General features: G+C 44.0%; 1 protein-coding gene across 1 annotated transcript in view; it reads left to right on the forward strand.

Moving 5' to 3' along the window:
* The first annotated feature begins 352 nt into the window (after positions 1–352).
* The window catches only part of LOC132767701 (nuclear receptor subfamily 1 group D member 1-like), a 38128-nt gene continuing 18051 nt past the window's right edge, over positions 353–20429 (forward strand). The window contains exon 1 of the mRNA XM_060762928.2: positions 353–758. Within this exon, the coding sequence (XP_060618911.2) occupies positions 743–758 (16 nt within the window). The 5' untranslated portion in view covers positions 353–742. The remainder of the gene's footprint in view (positions 759–20429) is intronic.

A 20429-nucleotide genomic window follows, 5' to 3' on the forward strand; every position in this document is an offset into this window, starting at 1 on the left:
TAGATGCAGGCGAAATGTCAGGAGAAATGCCTCTAGAACATGGCCCTATAGCCCGAAAAAACCTACAAGTTAGATACTAGAATCTCCTCAGGGTATACCCTGGATTAATAAGGTCATACTAGTAGAGAAATGGGACACGACAAACTTTCAAGGGAGGCTTGGACTTCCCCTTCGAATAGCCACCCCAGCTCTTCTTAGCTGTGAAAGGGGTGCATCCATGGGGGGGGGGGGGCTATAGTGCCTATATAAATACAAACCAAAGGGGGAGAGGAGGGATGGAAGGCGGGAACCTCCAGCCTCGCCTTGCCTCTCTCTCCCTCTCCCTCTCCCTCCCCCTCCCCTCCCAGCCCGCCTTCGCTCCGCTTTCCCTGAGCTTTTGCTCCGAAGCACGTGGAAGCAGCACTCGACAGCAAAAACGTTGCCTTCTGGAGCCTTAAACCCATTTTGCAGCGGGGCGGGAGCAGAGCAGGCAGGCAGAGCACACACACGCGTCCAGAGAGAGAGGGAGAGGGAGAGAGAGAGAGATCTACACACATACCTACAGACACACAGAGAGAGAGAGGGAAGCAAGGAGGGCAAGCCAGCCGCAGAGGGTTCCCCTTTGAGCGCATCCTCCTCCCTTGGTCGCCCGTTTGGGAAACCCAGTCTTTCCCTCTCTCGCCACACAACACAACATCCTCAGAGCAGTTCCCTTCTCCTTCTTTTCTCTCCACCTTCACAACGGGAGGAAAAGAGACACGCCATGGATAACAATTCAGGTAAGGCTCTTCTTGCAACTCTCTTTTTATTTGCACACATTATTTTTATTTTCTTACCCTAGGAAAGAGGCTGCAAGGCTCTGCACCCTCTTTGCCTCCCATTGCCTTGGCATTGTGTGATGTTTTGAGGTCTTTCTCCTATCTGGGCGTTCTCCTTTTCAGCCCCAACCTGGTCTCCCCTTCTGTCTTGGAGCTGCCATGGCATCAAAAAGTCTCAGGGATTGAATTCATTTCCTTTTGGAAGCACAGGAAGGGATCCTCTGGTGTTATTTTTAGCTAGTGGATATTTCCCTGCAGCAAAAACCTTTCTGCTTTTAGCATGGGCTGTTATTGTGAGGTGTTTTTTTTTCTGGAAGGAGGATTGCATGGAAAACACAGATGCCAGTGGATACAAAGAAAGGGAGGATGGCTATTGATGTAATGTTGGGATTTATTAGTTAGGAAGAGGCTGCAGCTTCTTGGCTGGAGAGAGACTGGGTGGCATTGGAATGTGTGCATAAAATTACTATTTGTTTAGAAATGGAGCAGGAACACAGTGTCATGGATTTGAATCACATGGGTGCCTTTTGGATTTGTACAAAAAGAAAATAAAGGAAATGAAACCTAGCAATATGTGACAGGTGAATCTGGAAAGCTGCTGCTCCCTTTTTGTTTTCTATGTCACCCAAAAAACCCCCTCCAAAACAGTGTACAGCCAGCTTGTACGCTTGTGTGCATATATATGCATGAGAGAGAAGTAGAGGTTAAATGGGGTCAGCAAGACTCAAGAGGTTATGCAGTATATAGGAATGTGGAAGAAAATGGTAGAGACTGATTGACTAAATGGAAAGATGCTTCCTTTGAAAGGTTTTGTGGGGTCAGCGAGTCCCATGAAATGCAGACTCCACCAAGACTATAGGGCACACGTTGGCCCTCCGGGTGTTTTGGATTTCAATTTCTAACAGCCGTTTTTGTGTGTGTGCATGTCAGGAGCAACTTGAGAAACTGCAAGTCGCTTCTGGTGTGAGAGAATTGGCTGTCTGCAAGGATGTTGCCGAGGGGATGTTTTGATGTTTTACCATCCTTGTGGGAGTCTTCTCTCATGTCCCCGCATGGGGGGTTGGAGCTGACAAAGGGAGCATTCTCACTGGATTCGGACCTTCAACCTGTCAGTCTTCAGTCCTGCTGGCACAAGAGTTCAGCCCGCCAGATCCAAAAGACCTGGAGGGCTGAAGTTTGCCCATGCCTGCTATAGAGTATAGCGTTACTTAAACTGTGGGTTCAGACCCAGATGGAGTTCCCTTAGCTCAGTGTCGGGAATCATGAAAATTTGGCAAAAGAAAAGGTTTCTGAATGCTTCCTATTTACACAAATCTGTTAGCAACAGTGTGTAGGGTTTACAGTGAACTCTGCAGAAAATGCTTCAGCTGTGCTGCACAAAAAGAAAAATCCGCCAGTTTAGCAAGCCTTGCAAATGCTGGTTTATTTTCAGGAAATGTTTAATGTTGATATCTATGTCATATACCTACATATGTCAACATTCCTTGGGCGAAAGGGTTTGTGAGAGGAAAATGCAAGAAACCCTGATGTATAGGAATGTGGCAAAGATGGTAAGGACTAATTTACTAATCAGAAAGAAGGGCTTCCATTAAATGTTCAAAAAGTGTTGGTTGGACCAAGTAGGCTACTGTATTCAGGTCTGTCCCTGAAGTGGTCCACAACAGATATTTTGATATGTGATATCTGAGCAGTCTTGAAGAGATGTATCCAGTTCAGACTGATTCAGTACAGTAGTCTTCCCCAACCTGGTGCCCTCAAGAGGTTTTTATTTTGTGTCAAAAGCATTGCATAATAATATTTTGTGTGTGTCAGGAATGATTTGAGAAACTGCAAGTCGCTTCTGGTATGAGGGAATTGGCCATCTGCAAGGACGTTTCCCAGGGGACACCCAAATGTTTTACCACCTTGTGGGAGGCTTTTCCCATCTGCAAGCTGGAGCTTACAGATGGGAGCTCACCCCACTTCCCAACCTTTTGGTCAGCAGTCCTGCCAGCACAAGGGTTTAACCCATTGTGCCACCGGGTGACCCTATTGCATAAGTATGTATAAAACCGATAAAAATAGAAGAACAATCTGTTAAATAATTATTGACCAAAAACAGACAACAGTGACTTCATTGTCTGCAGCTTTAAACAATTCTTCCTCTGTACATGAGGCAGGGCATTATGGGCAAGCATACAGGTGCAGAGTTGTTTGTTCTGCTTCAGAGTCACACAAGGTGGAAGATTCTTCTAGGTAGTGCCATTTTGCCAGGTTGTCTTTTGATCTCTACCCACTCGACTTCTGCATCTGTTCAGGGACTTCCAAGTTGCCCATTCTTGGTTTGCCCTTCAAGAGGTATCAAACTGTGATGCTTATCATCCCCACCAAAGGCTGTGAGTGATGGGGTTTGTGAGATACATCAAGTGTGTATTAGATTGGGGAATACTGTTGTATTGAGTTTAATGTCTTTTCCATCTTGAGTTCTCTTTACTGAAGATGGCAAGGATAGAGTGAGGGACTTCCAATATGGAAATCCTTGGCTTTCCCTCCCATAGTTGCATCACACACAAGTGAAATGCGGGTATCAGACTCTGAGTTAAACATTCTGAGAATATTTCTTCTGTTTGTTTTTTGTATGATTAAAGGTCGTGTTTCTTTCCCACAATAAAATAAAGATTGGCTTGACCCAGTAACGCTTGATGGGGTTCTGAACAAGACTCCCAGGGATCAAGAGGTAAAGCTTTAGTGATCTGCATATACCTCTTTTCCAATCCTTTAAATTAGCAGAAGAGGAACAGATTGTGCAAAAACAAATAGATACAAATCTATAACATTCATTCAGCTCGAGCAATTCATCTTTTTGTGGTATAGATTTGGTTTGAATGTTGAACTAGAAGACTGGTAGACCCAAGATTCACATCCCTGCTTGGCCATGGAAACCTAATGACTGACCTTGAGCAAGTCACACTCTCTTAGCTTCAGAGAAAATGCCCTCTGAACAAATTTTGCCAAGAAATGGTCATGACAAGTTCGCCTTAGGGTTGCCACACCAGAAATGTCTTGAAGGCACACAGCAGCAACACATTTGTATAGAATTTTATTTTTTCATTGATTCACTTGCTAGTTCCCTTTTCTCCATTCTTTTGTTGCATTTTTAAAAGTGCAGGTTATACACAAACTGGGCTTTAGCACATTCTTAGTTTAAGGAAAGGACATCACCCTGTGCTGGGAAGCTTAGGTTTCCCACAGACCTCGAGATCATGAAGGGAAACTTGCGCAAGGAGCATTTAGTTCTGTACAGTCCTTTTTGAGGACACCATTATCCTGACTGGAGAGCGATACAAAGCCTAATTTCCCCCCCCCCCCCCCTTCTTCTAAACCATCCATAAGAAGCTTTTGGAGTGTAGAGTAGGGGAAGCATTTCATAGCATTAAAGGGAAAGAGATCTTTAATTAAACCCTAAGAAATTCCCCCGTGGCCACAAGAACCTGTTTTTTTCATGTCAGGAGTGATTTGAGAAACTGCAAGTCACTTCTGGTGTAAGAGAATTGGCTGTCTCCAAGGACGTTGCCCAGGGGACACCCGGATGTTGGATGTTTTACCATCCTTGTGGGAGGCTTCTCTCATGTCAAGAACCTGTGTGGTGTGCTGACTACGGGCTGGATGAGGGTGATGGAGGAATGAAGCTATGCAGGTAGCCTTATGACCCGCACATTATTTCTCAACCTCTTTTGTCCTGGAGGGTTGTCACAAAGTTAACTAGAACAGTGCCTTGCCTTGAGGAGCTTCAAAGAATATGCAAATAATAGTTCTTGAATTTTCTTGGTACAATGCGTCATCTATATTTATTTTGGCCTACAGGTAAGGTGTGATGTCTAAAGCTATTGCAGGGTCCCTTCATAATTGGACAGTACCATAAGTACTATGTTTTGTCCACACTTGTACTTAAATGTGCCACTACAATGGAGATCTTGCTATGACATCCTAGAAAGTGATATGAAAACTCTACCATGAAGCTTAGCATCCTTCTGTTATTGGAACCTGGCGAGAGGCTTTGTGTCTTCTCAACTGGAAAAACAGAGTTGGGGGTAATACTGGTTTCCTCTGTAGATTGCCATATTCTGGTGTTTCAGTAGCAGTACTGTACCACAGTAGCAAGCAATATAATCACATCATGACTTGTGGTGTCCATGTTGTCAACTTGAATGACCCTCCAGTCTCAAAGATACACAAGCACTGCTGTTGGTTGCTGTGTGCTAGCAGCATCCTGTTTGTTTTGTTTTGATAACAATATTTATCAACTGCCTATAGCAGTGTGTGTGAATTTCAATGCATGTTGAGGAGAAATACACCCCAGTGCTGATACAGTTTTGGAATTCTTTTCATCCATCTTGGAGCAGTTCCTGCTGGTGATGGGTGTATGCAAGACTATGTCTCTAAAGCAGGACTGACTGGCCTCTGTGTTGTCAGTTTTCCAAACAGCAGGGTAGGGGCTGCCCTTTTGTATGACTTCCTGAGCAGGTTATATACTATAATGAAACAGGTCATGCTGGCTAGGGCCAAGGGGAGTTTTTGAATGCTTAACCTTACTGTTTTGCTTCTAATCTGTGTGCAGAAGATTTTACAATATGCCTTCAATGATGGGATATTTATGTCACTCTTAACTGCAGTCAATCACTTCTTTAAAACTAAATGCATTCGCTGGAGGGGGGGAAGCTGCCTGCCTTTACACACAAAACCCAAATAGAGAGGTGCAGAGGAGTTAACAATGTGAACACATTTCTGTTTATGATGGAAAAACCTTTCTACTCTTTAAAAAACAAATAACTTTAAGAAATACTTCTGATTTGAATTTTCACAGAGAGCCAAGTGTGGCCTGTGGACCACTAGCCAGATATTTCTCCCTGCGAAAAGGCATTCAAGGTTGCCTTAGCGAGAGGTTGGCTCTTGCCTTATGCTGACCACACAGACCAGCGTCCATCTACCTAATCTGTCTGATGGGAGTGACATCCCTGTCAGGTCCCTTACTGGGATGATCCTGGGCATGCCTGCATGTGACTTGCTGCTTGCGTGGCGCTAACCTGACTGTGCATTCTCTCCACTGAGCCCTGCAGCCTTGAATGACAGCGGCACATGCCCAAGGTTTTCTCCAGCTAATCGCTGCTAGAGGGGGATTGCCGGGTGAGTCAGAGGCCACCGTGGAAGAGAGTGCACAAAAGATGCATCTTCGTGCGGTGCTCAGGTGTGCTACTCTGAATTCGGGCACGCTAAGATAGAAGCACCTTGCGTGCCGAAGTTTTCTGAGCAGCATTCTATATGTAATACTGAGTTTCCTGATCTCCTGCTCCAAGAGGGCCACATCCTATCTCCTCCAGTGAATGTGAAGTTCAAGGTGTGTCACCTGGATTCCATCCTACCTGGGCTAGCCTGGGGCATGGTTGTCTCTCGTGCTGATCAGAGTTGCATCCTGCTCAGCCAGAAACCTGTGAAACAGGAGGAATGTCTCATGGTCGGGCCATGAACTAATGCAATAGTGTAAGAAATCTGGGGCTCATGTCATTTCTGATTTTTTTTTCTGTCAGTATCAAAGATGTTAGGGGAAGGGACAGCGCTCAGTGGGAGAACAGTTATAACAGAGAGCAAATGGTAGAAAAATGGCCAGTTTTTCCCTCTCTGCACTCCTTCCTCCCTCACCCTTGTGACACCCCTCATGATCTTGCCACACCAAATGAGGGACTATAGGATCTCAGAAGAAATTTTCTTTTGTTGGATCAGTGTCCGTTGTTCAGGATGAAAGATGGCAGAGGAAGAGAGCTCTCGCGAAAGCCTCTGCAAATCTAGTCACACTGCTTTTGCAAAGTTTGCCTTGGCAATCTTAATTGTCCAGGGCGAAAGCAGGCAACTGTGTTATTGGCAGAAGCTTTTCCATAATTGACACTTGGAGTAAGCAACAGGTAATCTTCTATTAGTCAGTGTTTTACCTCTTGGTCTCTGCATGTCATGTAGCTCTTGATAGCAGAGAGACTCTGTCTATTTAAACATAGGCATTTGCTATTTTGAATGCCCAAAATCCCCTTTTTTGGTAGTGCTTTCCATGATCCTTCATAGAGCTGTATGCGTAGAATCTTCATGAGATCAATCAACAGCCAATCCTCTGAAAAGCTGCATGAGGTATGTTAACACTCCTGTAGCATTGATTGCTGTGCCCACTAGTAGGGAAAACAAGTAGGTAGCTAATAGAGGACAAGCCTACAGGATTGATTACTGCATTGCCATCTTCAGTTAGGATGAATGTTCTTTGGAGATATGACAGCTTTTGGAGAAGGGTAACAAAAGGCTTTGGTGTGACAGGAAATAAATAGGTCAGCCAGCCCAATATGAAACACAAGGATTGGGGGGAGAGGAGTGGGGATTGTCCCATTGCTTTCCTCATATGCTACTCTTTGAGGCTAAAATCTGAAACCTTGCAGGATTCCTCCATTGAAACAGGAGTCAAAAGAACAAATGATTCAGCAGTGCACCTTTCTTGCAATTGGTACATGAAATTGTGGGATTTTACAGCCAGGCCAAAATGTTTCTTGGAACCTTTATCCTACCAGTTGTGTGGAAATCTGATTTTTCTTAGGGAATGCCAGCGACCTGCCAGGGAATTTTGGGACTAAGAGCTAGGGCTGAATTTTCAAGAATGCAAACCATTCTATACTTCTGTGCTTTGGTATGGCATTACTTACTTTTAAATAAGGCATGTTCACTTATTCTGTTCACAATTACAGTCCTCAGGAACAGAAACTTATTTTAAACCTTGAGATGTGGACCGAGTTAAATATTTTAATGTTCATTTGCTTCCTAGCCAAGGAGTTTATCGCAACGCCAATCTAACTGGGATGTTATTAGATAACAGGGCACTGAATTGTCAAGATTCAGCCTAAGATTCAGAGTTTGGAGGATATAATGGTTCCCAACAACATCAGTGGTAACCAGAATTTGGATATTCAAGGAGATTCAAGTGATGTTTCATTTAAGTTAAGAGTATATCCCCTCTTTCTATGTTGTCCGTATAGTTTTGTCTTTTGCTATTAATAAGGCAAGCAGATCAGTTTGCAAGATTGAAATGAGGATTGACAGAAAGTGCATTGCTCCAACTCAGCCATTACTCTTCCCTCATGCCAAGAAAAAAAATCTAAATTAAATTGTCTCATTGTTGCCTGGCATCAAGGTTCTGTATGGAGATTTCAAGTGTTCTTGGAGTTAATTGAGAAAGCTCATTTGAGTCATGGGGTTCCAAATAGGAGCTCATATGCAGAAAATCTGCCAAAGGTATTTCCATAGCTTTGTTTTCTACATGTTATGGGTGTTTGAAAACCTGTCTCGTTAGCTGTGTTGTTTTGGGCAGCCAGCCAATGACCCACTGCTGTGTTTGCACATCCTTGTGCATTTAGAGATATCCAGGTTGCAATAATCACTGGTATCAACAGACAGCACTCATCTCATGATGAAAATTAGATGGTGTTTAGCCCTTTGCCTGCAGACACGCGATCATGCTGCATGCCCCAAATAGCACGTTCACAAGGATCTGGTTAGCCCCTAGCTAGTGAAATGCAGTAGTTATCCAGTACTGTCCAATAAATACTTTTGAAAGTAGCAAGGGGCATTTGCTTTTCTTTATCAATATATTTCAGCTTCCCTGTGAATTACAGGATATGGATCGACAAAAACATTTGAGAAATCTTTGTTTTTTAACCTTTCCCTTGAATACAAGTACATTTTTTCTCTGTTTTCTCTTCGTGACTTATGTCACAGCTGATATTACAGAAGTTACTGTGGCAGAAGGGATTTTGGCAACAACAGTGCCACTCATTCCCATTATAGGATATATAAAGATATAGAGTTCTCATGTGCTGTTGTGTATCATAATTTGGCAGAAAAGATTCATGTTAATAAATGAAAAATTGGGAAAACTAGAGCAATTTGTTTTGTGCTCTGTCAATTTCCCGCAGTATACCATGGCTCCATCCTAGCATTTGGATAGAGATAGGATCCAGCTGCCAGTGCTATAGCATCTCTCATATTTGAAGCGTATGTATGCTAACGTCAGGGCATAAGAAGAGCCCTGCTGGGTCAAAGACCTGACTGAACCATGATTGTGTTCATGAAAGTGGGCAACCAATTGCTCCATCATGAAGCCCAAAAGCTAAGTACAACAGCATCATCCCTCTTATTCTCCATCCCTCTTATGTTTCAGTAGGAAGTATAAAATGACATTATCGGAGCATTCTGCTTCCTAAAATGTGATTTATCTCCCTAGTGCATAATTGTCAGGGTAGAAATGGGAACAGGAGTCCTGAAGAGGAATAGGGTGCTGTAGGTGACTTGACTTTCTGCAAGCCTGTTTTGATTTCCCATTCCTGTTTGTTTCTGTGAGGATGAGAGTGGGTTCCCGGCTAGATTCATGTCACTGAAGAGTAGGTATGTAATTCTGCAGCAGCAACAACAAAAAAATTCCCTTCCAACTGGAAGCTCTCCCACCTCATCCTGCCCTTTCTCCTGTTGTGGCGACTTTGACCTACTTTGCTGTCTCCAGGCATTGATGGCACTTTCCCGGGTGCCAGAGAGCCTGCAATCAAAGTAAAATGCATTGCATCAGACAGGATATGCCAGGCTAGTAGTGTGAAAGTGAGGCTTGCATAGGATGTGGGCTTGTTACTTTCATTGCAAGGCAGGTCGGTTCTCTATTTTGGCTGGGGATGCTTTTCCTTTCTTGCTTTTTTGCTAAGGTTCAGGGGTCAGAAAATATATATGTGGGTGAGAGTAGCATCAGGAGGGAGAAAGGGTGGGGTGTAAGCAGTCCCCTCTTGATACCTGCCACCTTTTGGACCAAATCTAACACTGCCCAGTATCTTAAAAATAAAAAGAAACTGTGAAGCAGCCCAGATATCAATTTGGGTTTAACGCATTGGCTATTCCAATGAGGCATGATTATGACATGAAATCACGAGAAGGAAACCCTTTTCACACAAATCTATTTGGGTTTGATTTAAAATCAAACTGTGGAGACTGTGGAAATTAAACTTGATTAAAATTGGAGTCTGCTTCACACGTGCTCTGACTACTTCCATAATGCACTGGGTGGCAGTTTCTCAAATTGTACATTTTGGGGTAATTAGCAAACTCAGCTTGCAATGAACGACAACAAGCAAATTTAAATCAGCCCAACTGTTTCTCAGCAACATTTGTTATTTCCAATAACTTGGTTTCAAAAGAAGTCTAAAAAGGTCCATAGGCATTTGTTCACAGTGCTGTTCATACCAAAGGTGAGTTGTGGAACATGAGAGATTTGTGTTCCAAATCACATGCTCCTGACAAGGTAGCGGAGTTGTTCAATCCTTATTATATATGTAAACATGTATAATAAAATCTTGATTGCTACTGTCTCATTGAGGCCAAAGCTGAAGAAATGTGTGGCCCTTCAGATATTGCTGGGCTACAACTCCCAGCAGCTATAGTCAGCATAATCAATGGTGAGGGATGACGAACTGCAATCCACCATGATTGAAAGGACCACACTTTTCCCACTCTGAATTTGGCAAAGCAGATTCAGGAAAGAGCCATTTGTAGTGGAAGAATGGCAGGAATATATAACCTTTTTACAGTTACTGCTTTTGTAATACCACCCCCACCCCTGTGCTCTTTGAATTCACCTTTCCATTGTTGCAAATTGTAACTGCCCAAAGAATTTGCATAAAACCTGCTTTATTTCAGTATTACATTATGTAATATGTGTGCTTTGGGTCTTAAGAAACATGTGTCAAACCATTGTTTTCTAATCTTGATCTTGGAAAAGTTACATTTTTTTGGATGACAACTCCCACTGAATGCCCAAGCTAGCTGGAGGATTTTGAGAACTGTAGTTCACCAAGTAAATTTTCTAAGCTGTAGCATCTGTAAATCCTAGTAGTGCACTCAATAGATCAACAATGGACAGTAGGTGGCTGTCCAGATAAGGTTAGACTGCAGCTTTCATAATGTTTCATCATTTGCCAGGGCTGCTAAATTGGTATCTGGGCTGCTTCACAAATTCTTCACACAATTGAGTACATTTCTGATTTAGGTGGAGAAGGAAGGATAAGTATTGGGGTAGCAATACCGTGGGTAGAGGTCAGAAGAATGGCAGAGTTGGCATAGCAGAGCTTGGGGAAAATATATATTTTTGGGCATCTCTAGAATCTTCCATTAGGATAGCCAGTGCTGTAAGGATTCTGAGAGTTGTAGTCTCCCCTCAAAAATATTTTTGGGACTGTGATTTGGAGGAGGCAACTCTTTTTCTTGGTCTTTAGAATAAAGCAAACAATCTCTGGCTATTTCTGGATTCTTCCCTTGGGTCACTTGGGTTGGATGTTTGGCTTTGTTAATTTTCTGTTTCCACATCCTTCTCCCCCTCCTGCCTTTCACTTGCCCATCTCTGCTGGCCTTCAGTAAAGCAAACAAATATCTTTGAAACCACATTCGGCATCTTTATTTCCCAGGCTTTTTGCCTATTCTGGGAGCACGACTGCTGCAGTTCCAAGCCCGTGGATGCACTCTGATTTGTTTAACCTACTTAAAGCCAAAAAACTGAGCCACTCTTTCCTCTCCTGCCCCTCCCACCCCTGTTCCACTGATGAAGGAACGTGCAGGCAGATTAAAGCCTGCACGAGTAGCTAGTGTCTCCTGGCAGACTCCAGCTAAGACCCGAGCTAGGCTCGTGTTCCATTTTCGGGTAATCTCATTTATTGACACACTTCTGTTTTGTAGGGGAGTCATCCACATCCCTCTTCCCATTAGGTGGGCATCTCTTTTGAAGATTTGCAGTTTTAAAATCAGGGATGGGAAGCACAGAACCACCTATGTTTGCCTTTTGTTTTAAACCATTTTCTCCAGGCTGCTCTTATTCCAGGCTGTTGAGCTTGTTGACTATTGAGACTGTCCAGTGAACTGACTGCCATCCTGAGTTTTTGCCTTCCAGGTGGAAAGGTGCAAGCAGCATGCCTGGCACAAAAAGATGTTGGGAAATTGACTACAACCCCCATTAGTAAGAACTTTAGCTAACATGATCATGGCTGGAAGATTCTAGTAGTTATATTCCAGAAAAATAGCTAGTCTCAAGTTTAAGGTCTAAGTCAGAGGTTTTTGTTTCGTGAAAGTGAAACCTTATTACTGATCCAAATTGCCCTCAGTGGCGCAATGGGCTAAACCCTTGTGTCGGCAGGACTGCTGACAGCTCAGCAATTCAAATCCAAGGAGAGTGGGGTGAGCTCCCTCTGTCAGCTCCAGCTTCCCATGCAGATACATGAGAAAAGCCTCCCATAAGGATGGAAAACATCAAACATCCAGGTGTCCCCTGAGCAATGTGCTTGCAGATGGCCAATTCTCTCACACTAGAAGCTACTTGCCCCTGACATGAAAAAAAGTTGCGGGAAGGATCTCTCTCTTCATAGTAGGATTTTGATGGGCTCCATGATAGTATCTTACTAAGGTTTTTTTTTTTCCTGTTGAATTAATGGTGTTCCTCAGAAGATTCAAGAATGGTTTGTATTGGGGAGGAATCACTTTCAAGGATAGCAAGGGATGCCTTTTAAGAGTTCAGAGGAGCTTCAGTGAGGGTGCAGGTCTTCTAGTGCTTCATTGTAGATCCAGGAGCTATATCTTAGTAGGAAAATATAAAGCTCATAACATACATGTTTGCGGTTGGGTGGATTCAGGGCTGTTTGTGTTCAGTGTTATTCTCTGTGTGTCAAGGAAAATACAAATGTGTGTATGCGTGACAGAGAACTATGAGCATTATATCCCTTCTGGAGAAGGTCACCCTTCTCAGTATTCAGAGGGCGCTGAGCTGAGCTGTGTTTGATCTTTGTAGTAGAGTATCATCCCTGGAAAGTGTCCTTTGTTTTCCTGCTGTATCTATAATACAATACAACAAAAGTAGCCATTTGACCTACTTTGGCAGTCAAAAGTTTGATACTGATCTATTAGTTTCTTTACTGGAATTTTTCTACCTCTTGCCATCAAAGTGAACTTGCTATGGTAGTTTCATAATTGCCATTTGATTGACAGGAGAAATGAGATTAAGAAATAGTGGTCAAATGTATTCTGCCAACTAAAACCAATTTACTGTTTGATCCTTCTGGTGGGATTTTGGAGCAACACTAGTATCTCAGATTAGCACCCACGGGCTCTTACATTCAGAACCAGGAATTTTTCTATTAGGAATTTGCTGGGGATGTTGATTTGCTATTCAAGTGAAACTTGAGTCGATCTTTTTTTGTCTTTCCTATTTAGATGCAATCTTTAGTTGAAGGAGATAGTCTAAAAATGTATACGAAGTTTAGCTTCAAAATGATTTTGGAAAGTATGCCGCAAACAGGGTCACTGCTTGCATCTGCAGAGGGAGGAGAAAAATTGGGTTTCACCAGGGTAAAAAAAAGTAAGAAAGAAAGCTGAGCAGAGGGATTGTTGCGGGGGAAGGAGGGGGCGAGGACAGCATTTTGGTGGCCTAGATTCTGAAGTATACCAGGACTCTCCCCAGCTGTTGACTGCTTCAAAGGCAGCGCAATGCCTACCAGGGAAGCATTGCTAAATTCGCCTTTATCAGGTGAATCCAGGTCACCAGATACAAGCAACTGCTGCGGCTGACTTCATCACAGTCTTTTAGGAGAGAGCCTTGGACTGATTTCTCTAGTGCCTGGGAAATGCAGACTGCAGCGATTCCTTTTCCTACTACACACATAATATAAAGTGGAACAGACGAAGCCCATTCTCTGTTTGCTAGGTTGCCAGTGTGGGCTATGATCGCATCTCCTCCCAACACCTCTCTTTCCCTCCTGTTCTCCCTGCAGAGAGAAACCAACTGCAGTGTCAGCAGCAGCATGGATACCCGTGACAGTGCTGATGGATGAGGCAGTGTACAATGTAGTCACCAATAATACCATTGGAGGGGAGGTTCGAGATGGGCTCTGTGTGGGGGTTACCACAGCTTAGTCCTTTGTGCATATGTTTGTGTGTGCCTTCAAGTCGCCTGTCAATTGGTCCTATTTGCTGAGGCTGCAAATAGCATCCATGGAATTAACTTACAGTTTGAAAACCTTACAGAAGGTGACAAGGATTCTGACACTATTAAGGAGATGTGACTTCAGTTCCCATTTGTCTGTCACTGACTTAATGTGAGCCATTTCCCCTCCCTGTTATAAGACCTTATTCTCACACTGTAGGCAAAATTCCAAATGTGATTCCACATGATAGAACCCCTCTTTTTTGCATTTTCCAAATCTGTAATTTGAATGGGTAAGCATTTATATTGGCCATGTTCCACTAGCTACCCAGTATTAACAATGTATACACATAGCACAAGAGTGTATCAGAGCTATTTTCAGTGCCATGGACTGAAAGGCCTTTACAGCAAGGATGGGGAACGTGAGATCCTCCAAAGACTGCAGCTCTCATTGACTGTAGACAGCAGAGAGTGGTTAGGTATGATGGGAGCTGTAGTTTAGAAATTTCTGAAGGAACACACATTCTCCAGCTCTGTCTTACAGCAGGTACGCTCTCTACATTGCACACATTCAGTGCTAGCTTGGCTCTCACAGCATCCCCCTGGAATCTGCAATTTTGTGAGGCAATTGGGAATTCTCTGTTAAAGACCAACCTTTGCAATAAGTGACAATTTCCAGAAATCCTTGGCATGTGGAGGGTGGGAGTGAAGGATGATAATGCAAGCTAAAGTGCTTTAAAATTGGGCAAAGATTGCTATGCTAGCAACTGAGGTTGCAATTTAGCAACAAAAAATGTTATTCAAGCCTCAAATGCTGCCTTATACTAGGTCAATTTTTTAAAGACATCCCTACCCTAATATCATCCATTCTGACTTGCTTCTCTTCCCAACAGCAAAGTCAGGAAAAAAAAAGATTTTATTATCTGCTATTGGAACTGTTTTAAAACCAAGGATTGCACCAAGATCCGTGTAACTCTGCCACTGACCCCATTAAGAATAATTAATGTGTGAAGCAATTGCATCCTGTTGCTAAGGTATCAAAATGAATGTAAAGGTATTTAGAGTGAAGCTGTTTATTTATACCACAGAGGCAGAGTTTTCATCAACACTAGTATGCTGCATTTCCATTTTGGGATTGTTTAGTCTTCTTTTTCTTACGCTAGCATTAATACAGGTTAGCACCTGATCAGATGACATGTTAGGAAACAGAAACATAAATATCAATGTTCAACCATGGTTGATCAAGCTTTTCCTATAGGCTTGTGCCTAGGGGCATAAATCCTATATGCACTCCTCATAACATTGTAAAATTCAAAAGCTCTCAGGTAACCGGACAAGCCTCAATTACACAAGGAAAAGTGTATTGACAGTTAGCTTAATGAGTATTTAGATTATCATAACTGTAGCTTCCTTTATTGCTTTTCCTGCCTTCCTTGTAACACATGATTGCATGCTTGGGCTCTTCTGTGGTTATCTTTTTATGACATCCCTCCGATAATCTTTGCATGCCTTCTGTCTATGTATGCTCCCTCCTCTTTGGCCTGGAGGATCATTAAACAACAACACTATGTAGCAAACTGCCAGCTTTATATGCCCGCAAGAATTTTGCTGGGTTGCAAAATAGTAGAGGTTCAGGTGGGAGAGGTCTTTTAATGTTATGTAGGAACTAAAAGAAGCTGCTGGCTCCCTCTCTGTGCTGTATGGAACTCACTGAGGATAGGAAACTTTCCAATTAACTATTTTTAAGGTGCTTTGAGAGCCTTTGTGATCGCGGTGACACAATGGGTTAAACCCTTGTGCCGGCTGAACTGCTGACCTGAAGGTTGGTGGTTCCAATGGCGGTTTGAATCCAGGAAGTGGGGCGATCTCCTGTCTATCAGCTCCAGCTTCTCATGCAGCGACATGAGAGAAGCCTCCCACAGGATGGTGAAACATCCGGGCGTCTCTTGGGCAACATCCTTGCAGATGGTCAATTTTCTCACACCAGAAGCGACTTGCAGTTTCTCAAGTTGCTCCTGACACACAAAATTGATATAAATATTCTAAATAATAAATACAATGACAAGAAGTTGGACAGGAGAGAGCTCCAGATCAGTGTAAGTGTCTGCAAGTCAGGATGGAAGTAAGTTGAAAGGACTATGTTCCGTATTACTCTAACAGCATTGTGCTTCACATAGGAAGGCTACTGTGGTTTTGGTGCAGTTTTGCTGTGTGTGATAGCAGCATACCACAGCATGGGCGAGATGGGCATGACTGCAGGCCTGTCTCTTTGACCTACTTCTTGCTGTATCTCTCAAGATGCACCACAAACCCCGGTTGCTGCTTTCAATTGGGCCTATGTCCAGAACACCTGGAGGGCTGAAGTTCCCCAGGCCTGTTCTATGGTATACTAAACCATGTGGTGCTTTTGAGTACTGGGAATACTTTTCTCAAGTCAGCTTTGGACTCTTAGGGCCTTTTCACACTGCCCCTTTATCCCAGGATCTCATCCCAGATTATCTCCTTTAAACTGGAATATATGAGACCCCACTGCCAGATAACCTGAGATAAGCAGATAATCTGGGATCAGATCCTGGAATAAAGGGGCAGTGTGGAAGGTACCTTAGAAAGGAGGCAAATATTTAGGGTTTAGATAGGGGCAGGCAAAGGGCAGTCCTTCAGATATGGCCTTATTTTTCCTACCAGTTACCCAGGTCACTTCCTCTAATAGGCCCTGGAAATGAACAGCCATATTTATTTATTTATTTCCTTCCTATATTTATACTCTGCCCTTCTCCCCCCCCCCAAAAAAAAGGGGGGACTCAGGGCAGCCTAACAAAAGCATCATATGATGCTAGCATCATAAAAACAACCACAGTATAATCAAAATATTAAAAATTAAGACAATTAATTAAGACACATCCATTAAAATCAAAATCCAAAAAAAAACTGTCCGGCTCCATTCATTGCCGTAAGTTGTGTGATCTTCCACTTGCTGCTCACTGATCAAATGCTTGGTCCCATAACCAGGTCTTGATTTTCTTACTAAAAGACAAGAGGGAGGTGGCCAATCTCATATCTCTAGGGAGGGCGTTCCATAGGCGGGGGCCACTGCTGACAAGGCCCTGTCTCGTCCCCATCAACTGCATTTGCGACAGTGGTGGGATTGAGAGCAGGGCCTCTCCTGAAGATCTTAAACTTCGTGATGGTTTGTGGCAGGAGATACGGTCAGACAGGTAGTCTGGGCCAGAACTGTCTATTTATTTATTTAGGGCTTTTATATCCTGTCCTATCTCAACCTCCGTAGAGGGACTCGGGACGGGCTTTAAAGGTTAAAACCAGCACTTTGAATTGTGCTCGGAAGCTGATTGGTAGAACCTTACCTATTATTGTTGTTGCCTGCTATAGCACTGCACTTCATTCCCAAGCCCCCTAGAATTTTTGAGCTTGCACTAATCTTGGCCTGGCCTTTAAATTGCTCGAACAGACAGGATTACTTTTAATATATATGTGTTATGGCGACAATTTTTATGCTTATATTGTTTTGTTAATCTTATGGTAATGTTGTTTGTATGCATTGATTATGTTACTTGGAAACCACTCTGAGTCCCCTCGGGGAGATAGAGTGGTATATAAATAATTATTATTATGTGATTGGACTACAGCCTTCCATCAGCTTCACCCAGCACAACCAATAGTGAGGAGTGCTGGGAATATTAGGAAGGACTTCATGACATTACTGTTCAACAGTAATGTCATGAGCTCTGCAAGTGCAGCATTTTTCCGAATGAAGCAGAGAGTGTTTTAGGACCGGGACATCCGTAGGGATACTAAGGTGTTTTTTTATAAAGCTGTTGTCCTCCCAACCCTGTTATATGCTTGCGAAACATGGACTGTCTACAGACGTCACATGCAACTCCTAGAACGATTCCATCAGCGCTGCATCCGGAAAATCCTGCAAATCTCTTGGGAAGACAAGCGGACAAATGTCAGTGTGCTAGAAGAATCAAAGACCACCAGCATTGAAGCGATGCTCCTCCGCCATCAACTCCACTGGACTGGCCACATTGTCCGGATGCCCGACCACCGTCTCCCAAAGCAGTTGCTGTACTCCGAACTCAAGAATGGAAAACGGAATGTTGGTGGGAAGGAAAAGAGATTTAAAGATGGACTCGAAGCCAACCTTAAAAACTCTGTCATAGACACCGAGAACTGGGAAGCCCTGGACCTTGAGCGCTCCAGCTGGAGGTCAGCTGTGACCAGCAGTGCTGCAGAATTTGAAGAGGCACGAATGGAGGGCGAAAGAGAGAAATGTGCCAAGAGGAAGCGCGCGTCAAGCCAATCCTGACCAGGGCTGCCTTTCACCTGGAAACCAATGCCCTCACAGAGGGAGAAGATGCAAGTCAAGGATAGAGCTCCACAGTCACCTAGGGACCCACCTTGGAATATTATCCTACTCGGACAATGAGGGATCGCCTAAGTGAAATGAAGTTCAACAGTGAAACATGCTAGAGATTTTTAAGCAGAGGCTGGTTGGCCATCTGTTGGGGGGGGGGGGTGCTCTAATTGTGTAATCTTGCATAGTGGATGGCCCTTGGGGGTCTCTTCCAATGCTAAGAGAGGCATTCCTGTTTGATTAAGCAGAGACTGTGGAGAATTTTTCAGCTGTACTTTATATATTTCTCCTTGCAGAAAGGGCAGTTCAATCAGAGTCAGAACTGCATTTATTCTACAGTGTAGATGCTCCCCCCTCCCCTCTCTCTACGCGCGGCCTCGCCATTCGCGTGCCAAGGCGCCTTCCTCCTCCTCTTCTTCCTCCTCCTCCTCCTCCTGCTGCTGCATCGGCGCGAGCCTTCCTATCTGTGCCGCGCGGGCCATGTGAGCCGCCAGTCAGGTGTCCCCCTTCTCCTTCCGCGCCGCCTTGGCGGGCCTCCAGCACGTTGCTTGTTCCTGGCGCGCGCGCGCGGCTAGAGGCAGCGCGAGGCGCCCGACACGTGAGCCGCTGACCCGATTGGAGGCGAAGCGCGCGGGAACCGAGAACCCGCGCGCGCGCTCCCTCCCTCTCTTCCTCCCCAGCCTCGCCTTCCACGAGCCCCTCCTTCCCACTCCCTCCCTAGTCTTTTCTTTTCTGCAGGCGCTAAAAATAAACAGGAGATTGCGGCGCTCCTTGACACACTTTCCGCGCCAAGAGTGGGGCAACTCTGTAGAAGAGCCCTGATTCCCAAACTCTCCAGCTGGAATTTGGACTATAGTTACCCAAAGCATCCTCTGTCTGGCCCAATAGTCAGGGGATGCTGGGAGTTGAAGTCCAGAAAGACCAGAGTTTGGGGAACACAGCAGTGCATGTTGGCATTGGCACCACTCACTTGCGAGTTGCAGTTTGACAGTCTTGAGCCTTCTCTCACTAAGAGTGCTGCCTCAACAAACTACAAATGCAAGGGTTTGAACTGCCATGCCTCTGTGAAGCGGGGTGAGCTCCTGTCTGTCAGTTCCAGCTTCTCGCGCAGGGACATGCGAGAATAATAATAACAATAATAATAATAAATTGTATTTATATACCGCTCTATCTCCCCGAGAGGGACTCAGGGCGGTTTCCAAGTAACATCACCAAAACATAAAGAATATTTTTTATTTGTCATGTTAGGAGCGACTTGAGAAACTGCAAGTTGCTTCTGGTGTGAGAGAATTGGCCGTCTGCAAGGATGTTGCCCAAGGGATGCCCGGATGTTTTGATGTTTTATCATCCTTCTGGGAGGCTTCTCTCATGTCAATTAAAAGGCGGTATTCATTGACAATATGGGGAAAAAACCCACATATCTTAAAAATGGTTAGGGCACCATTCTAGATCCTTCCATGCATTCGTTACTGTAGTATCTAGAAGCAAGCAGAACCATAGTGTGGCTGTGAGCAACCCATATTCAAGTATCTGCATTGCCCTGTTTATATAATAGAGAGTCTTGTGTTTTCTGCTCCCTTCTGTGTCTGTAGTTTGAAGCATGCCAAGCACCCGAGGGTTAGGGAGGAAATATGGGCTTATCTAGTCTGATAAACAATGTGTTTTGCTGTTGATACTGTTGATCAGTTGGGCTGTTCCATTTCCCTTCTGTTCAAAAACTTCTAGGCCACTGGAGCTGCCAAAAATAAGTGATTAAACGTGATGTATGATTCATATACCCACGTTTCATTTTGAGCATAGGAATCCGATTTTAGGTCAAAGCATTATCCTCCTGAATGGAGATATGGGCATATTTCAGGTCTCTGGGTTGTACTTTTTTCTATCCTAGACACAAGATCCCTAAGATAGAGCCTTGTGCAAAATACGTCAATTTAGAATTAAAGCAGCCAGAGCCGAGGGCTTTATTTTTAGTGCCGGAAATGAAGAGAAGTCAGTTGTAACCCACAGTTGTCCTGGTGGTGCAATGGGTTAAACCCTTGTGCCGGCAGGACTGCTGACCGAAAAGTTGGTGGTTCAAATCCTGAGAGTGGGATGAGCTCCTGTGTGAGCAGCAGCTTCCCATTCAGGGACATGAGAGAAGGATGGTAAAACATCAAAACATCTGAGCATCCCCTAGGCAACGTCCTTGCAGACAACTAATTCTCTCACACCAGAAGCAACTTGCAGTTTCTCAAGTTGCTTCTGACACACA

Source organism: Anolis sagrei, chromosome 2 (assembly GCF_037176765.1).
Source record: "Anolis sagrei isolate rAnoSag1 chromosome 2, rAnoSag1.mat, whole genome shotgun sequence".
Taxonomy (NCBI): domain Eukaryota; kingdom Metazoa; phylum Chordata; class Lepidosauria; order Squamata; family Dactyloidae; genus Anolis; species Anolis sagrei.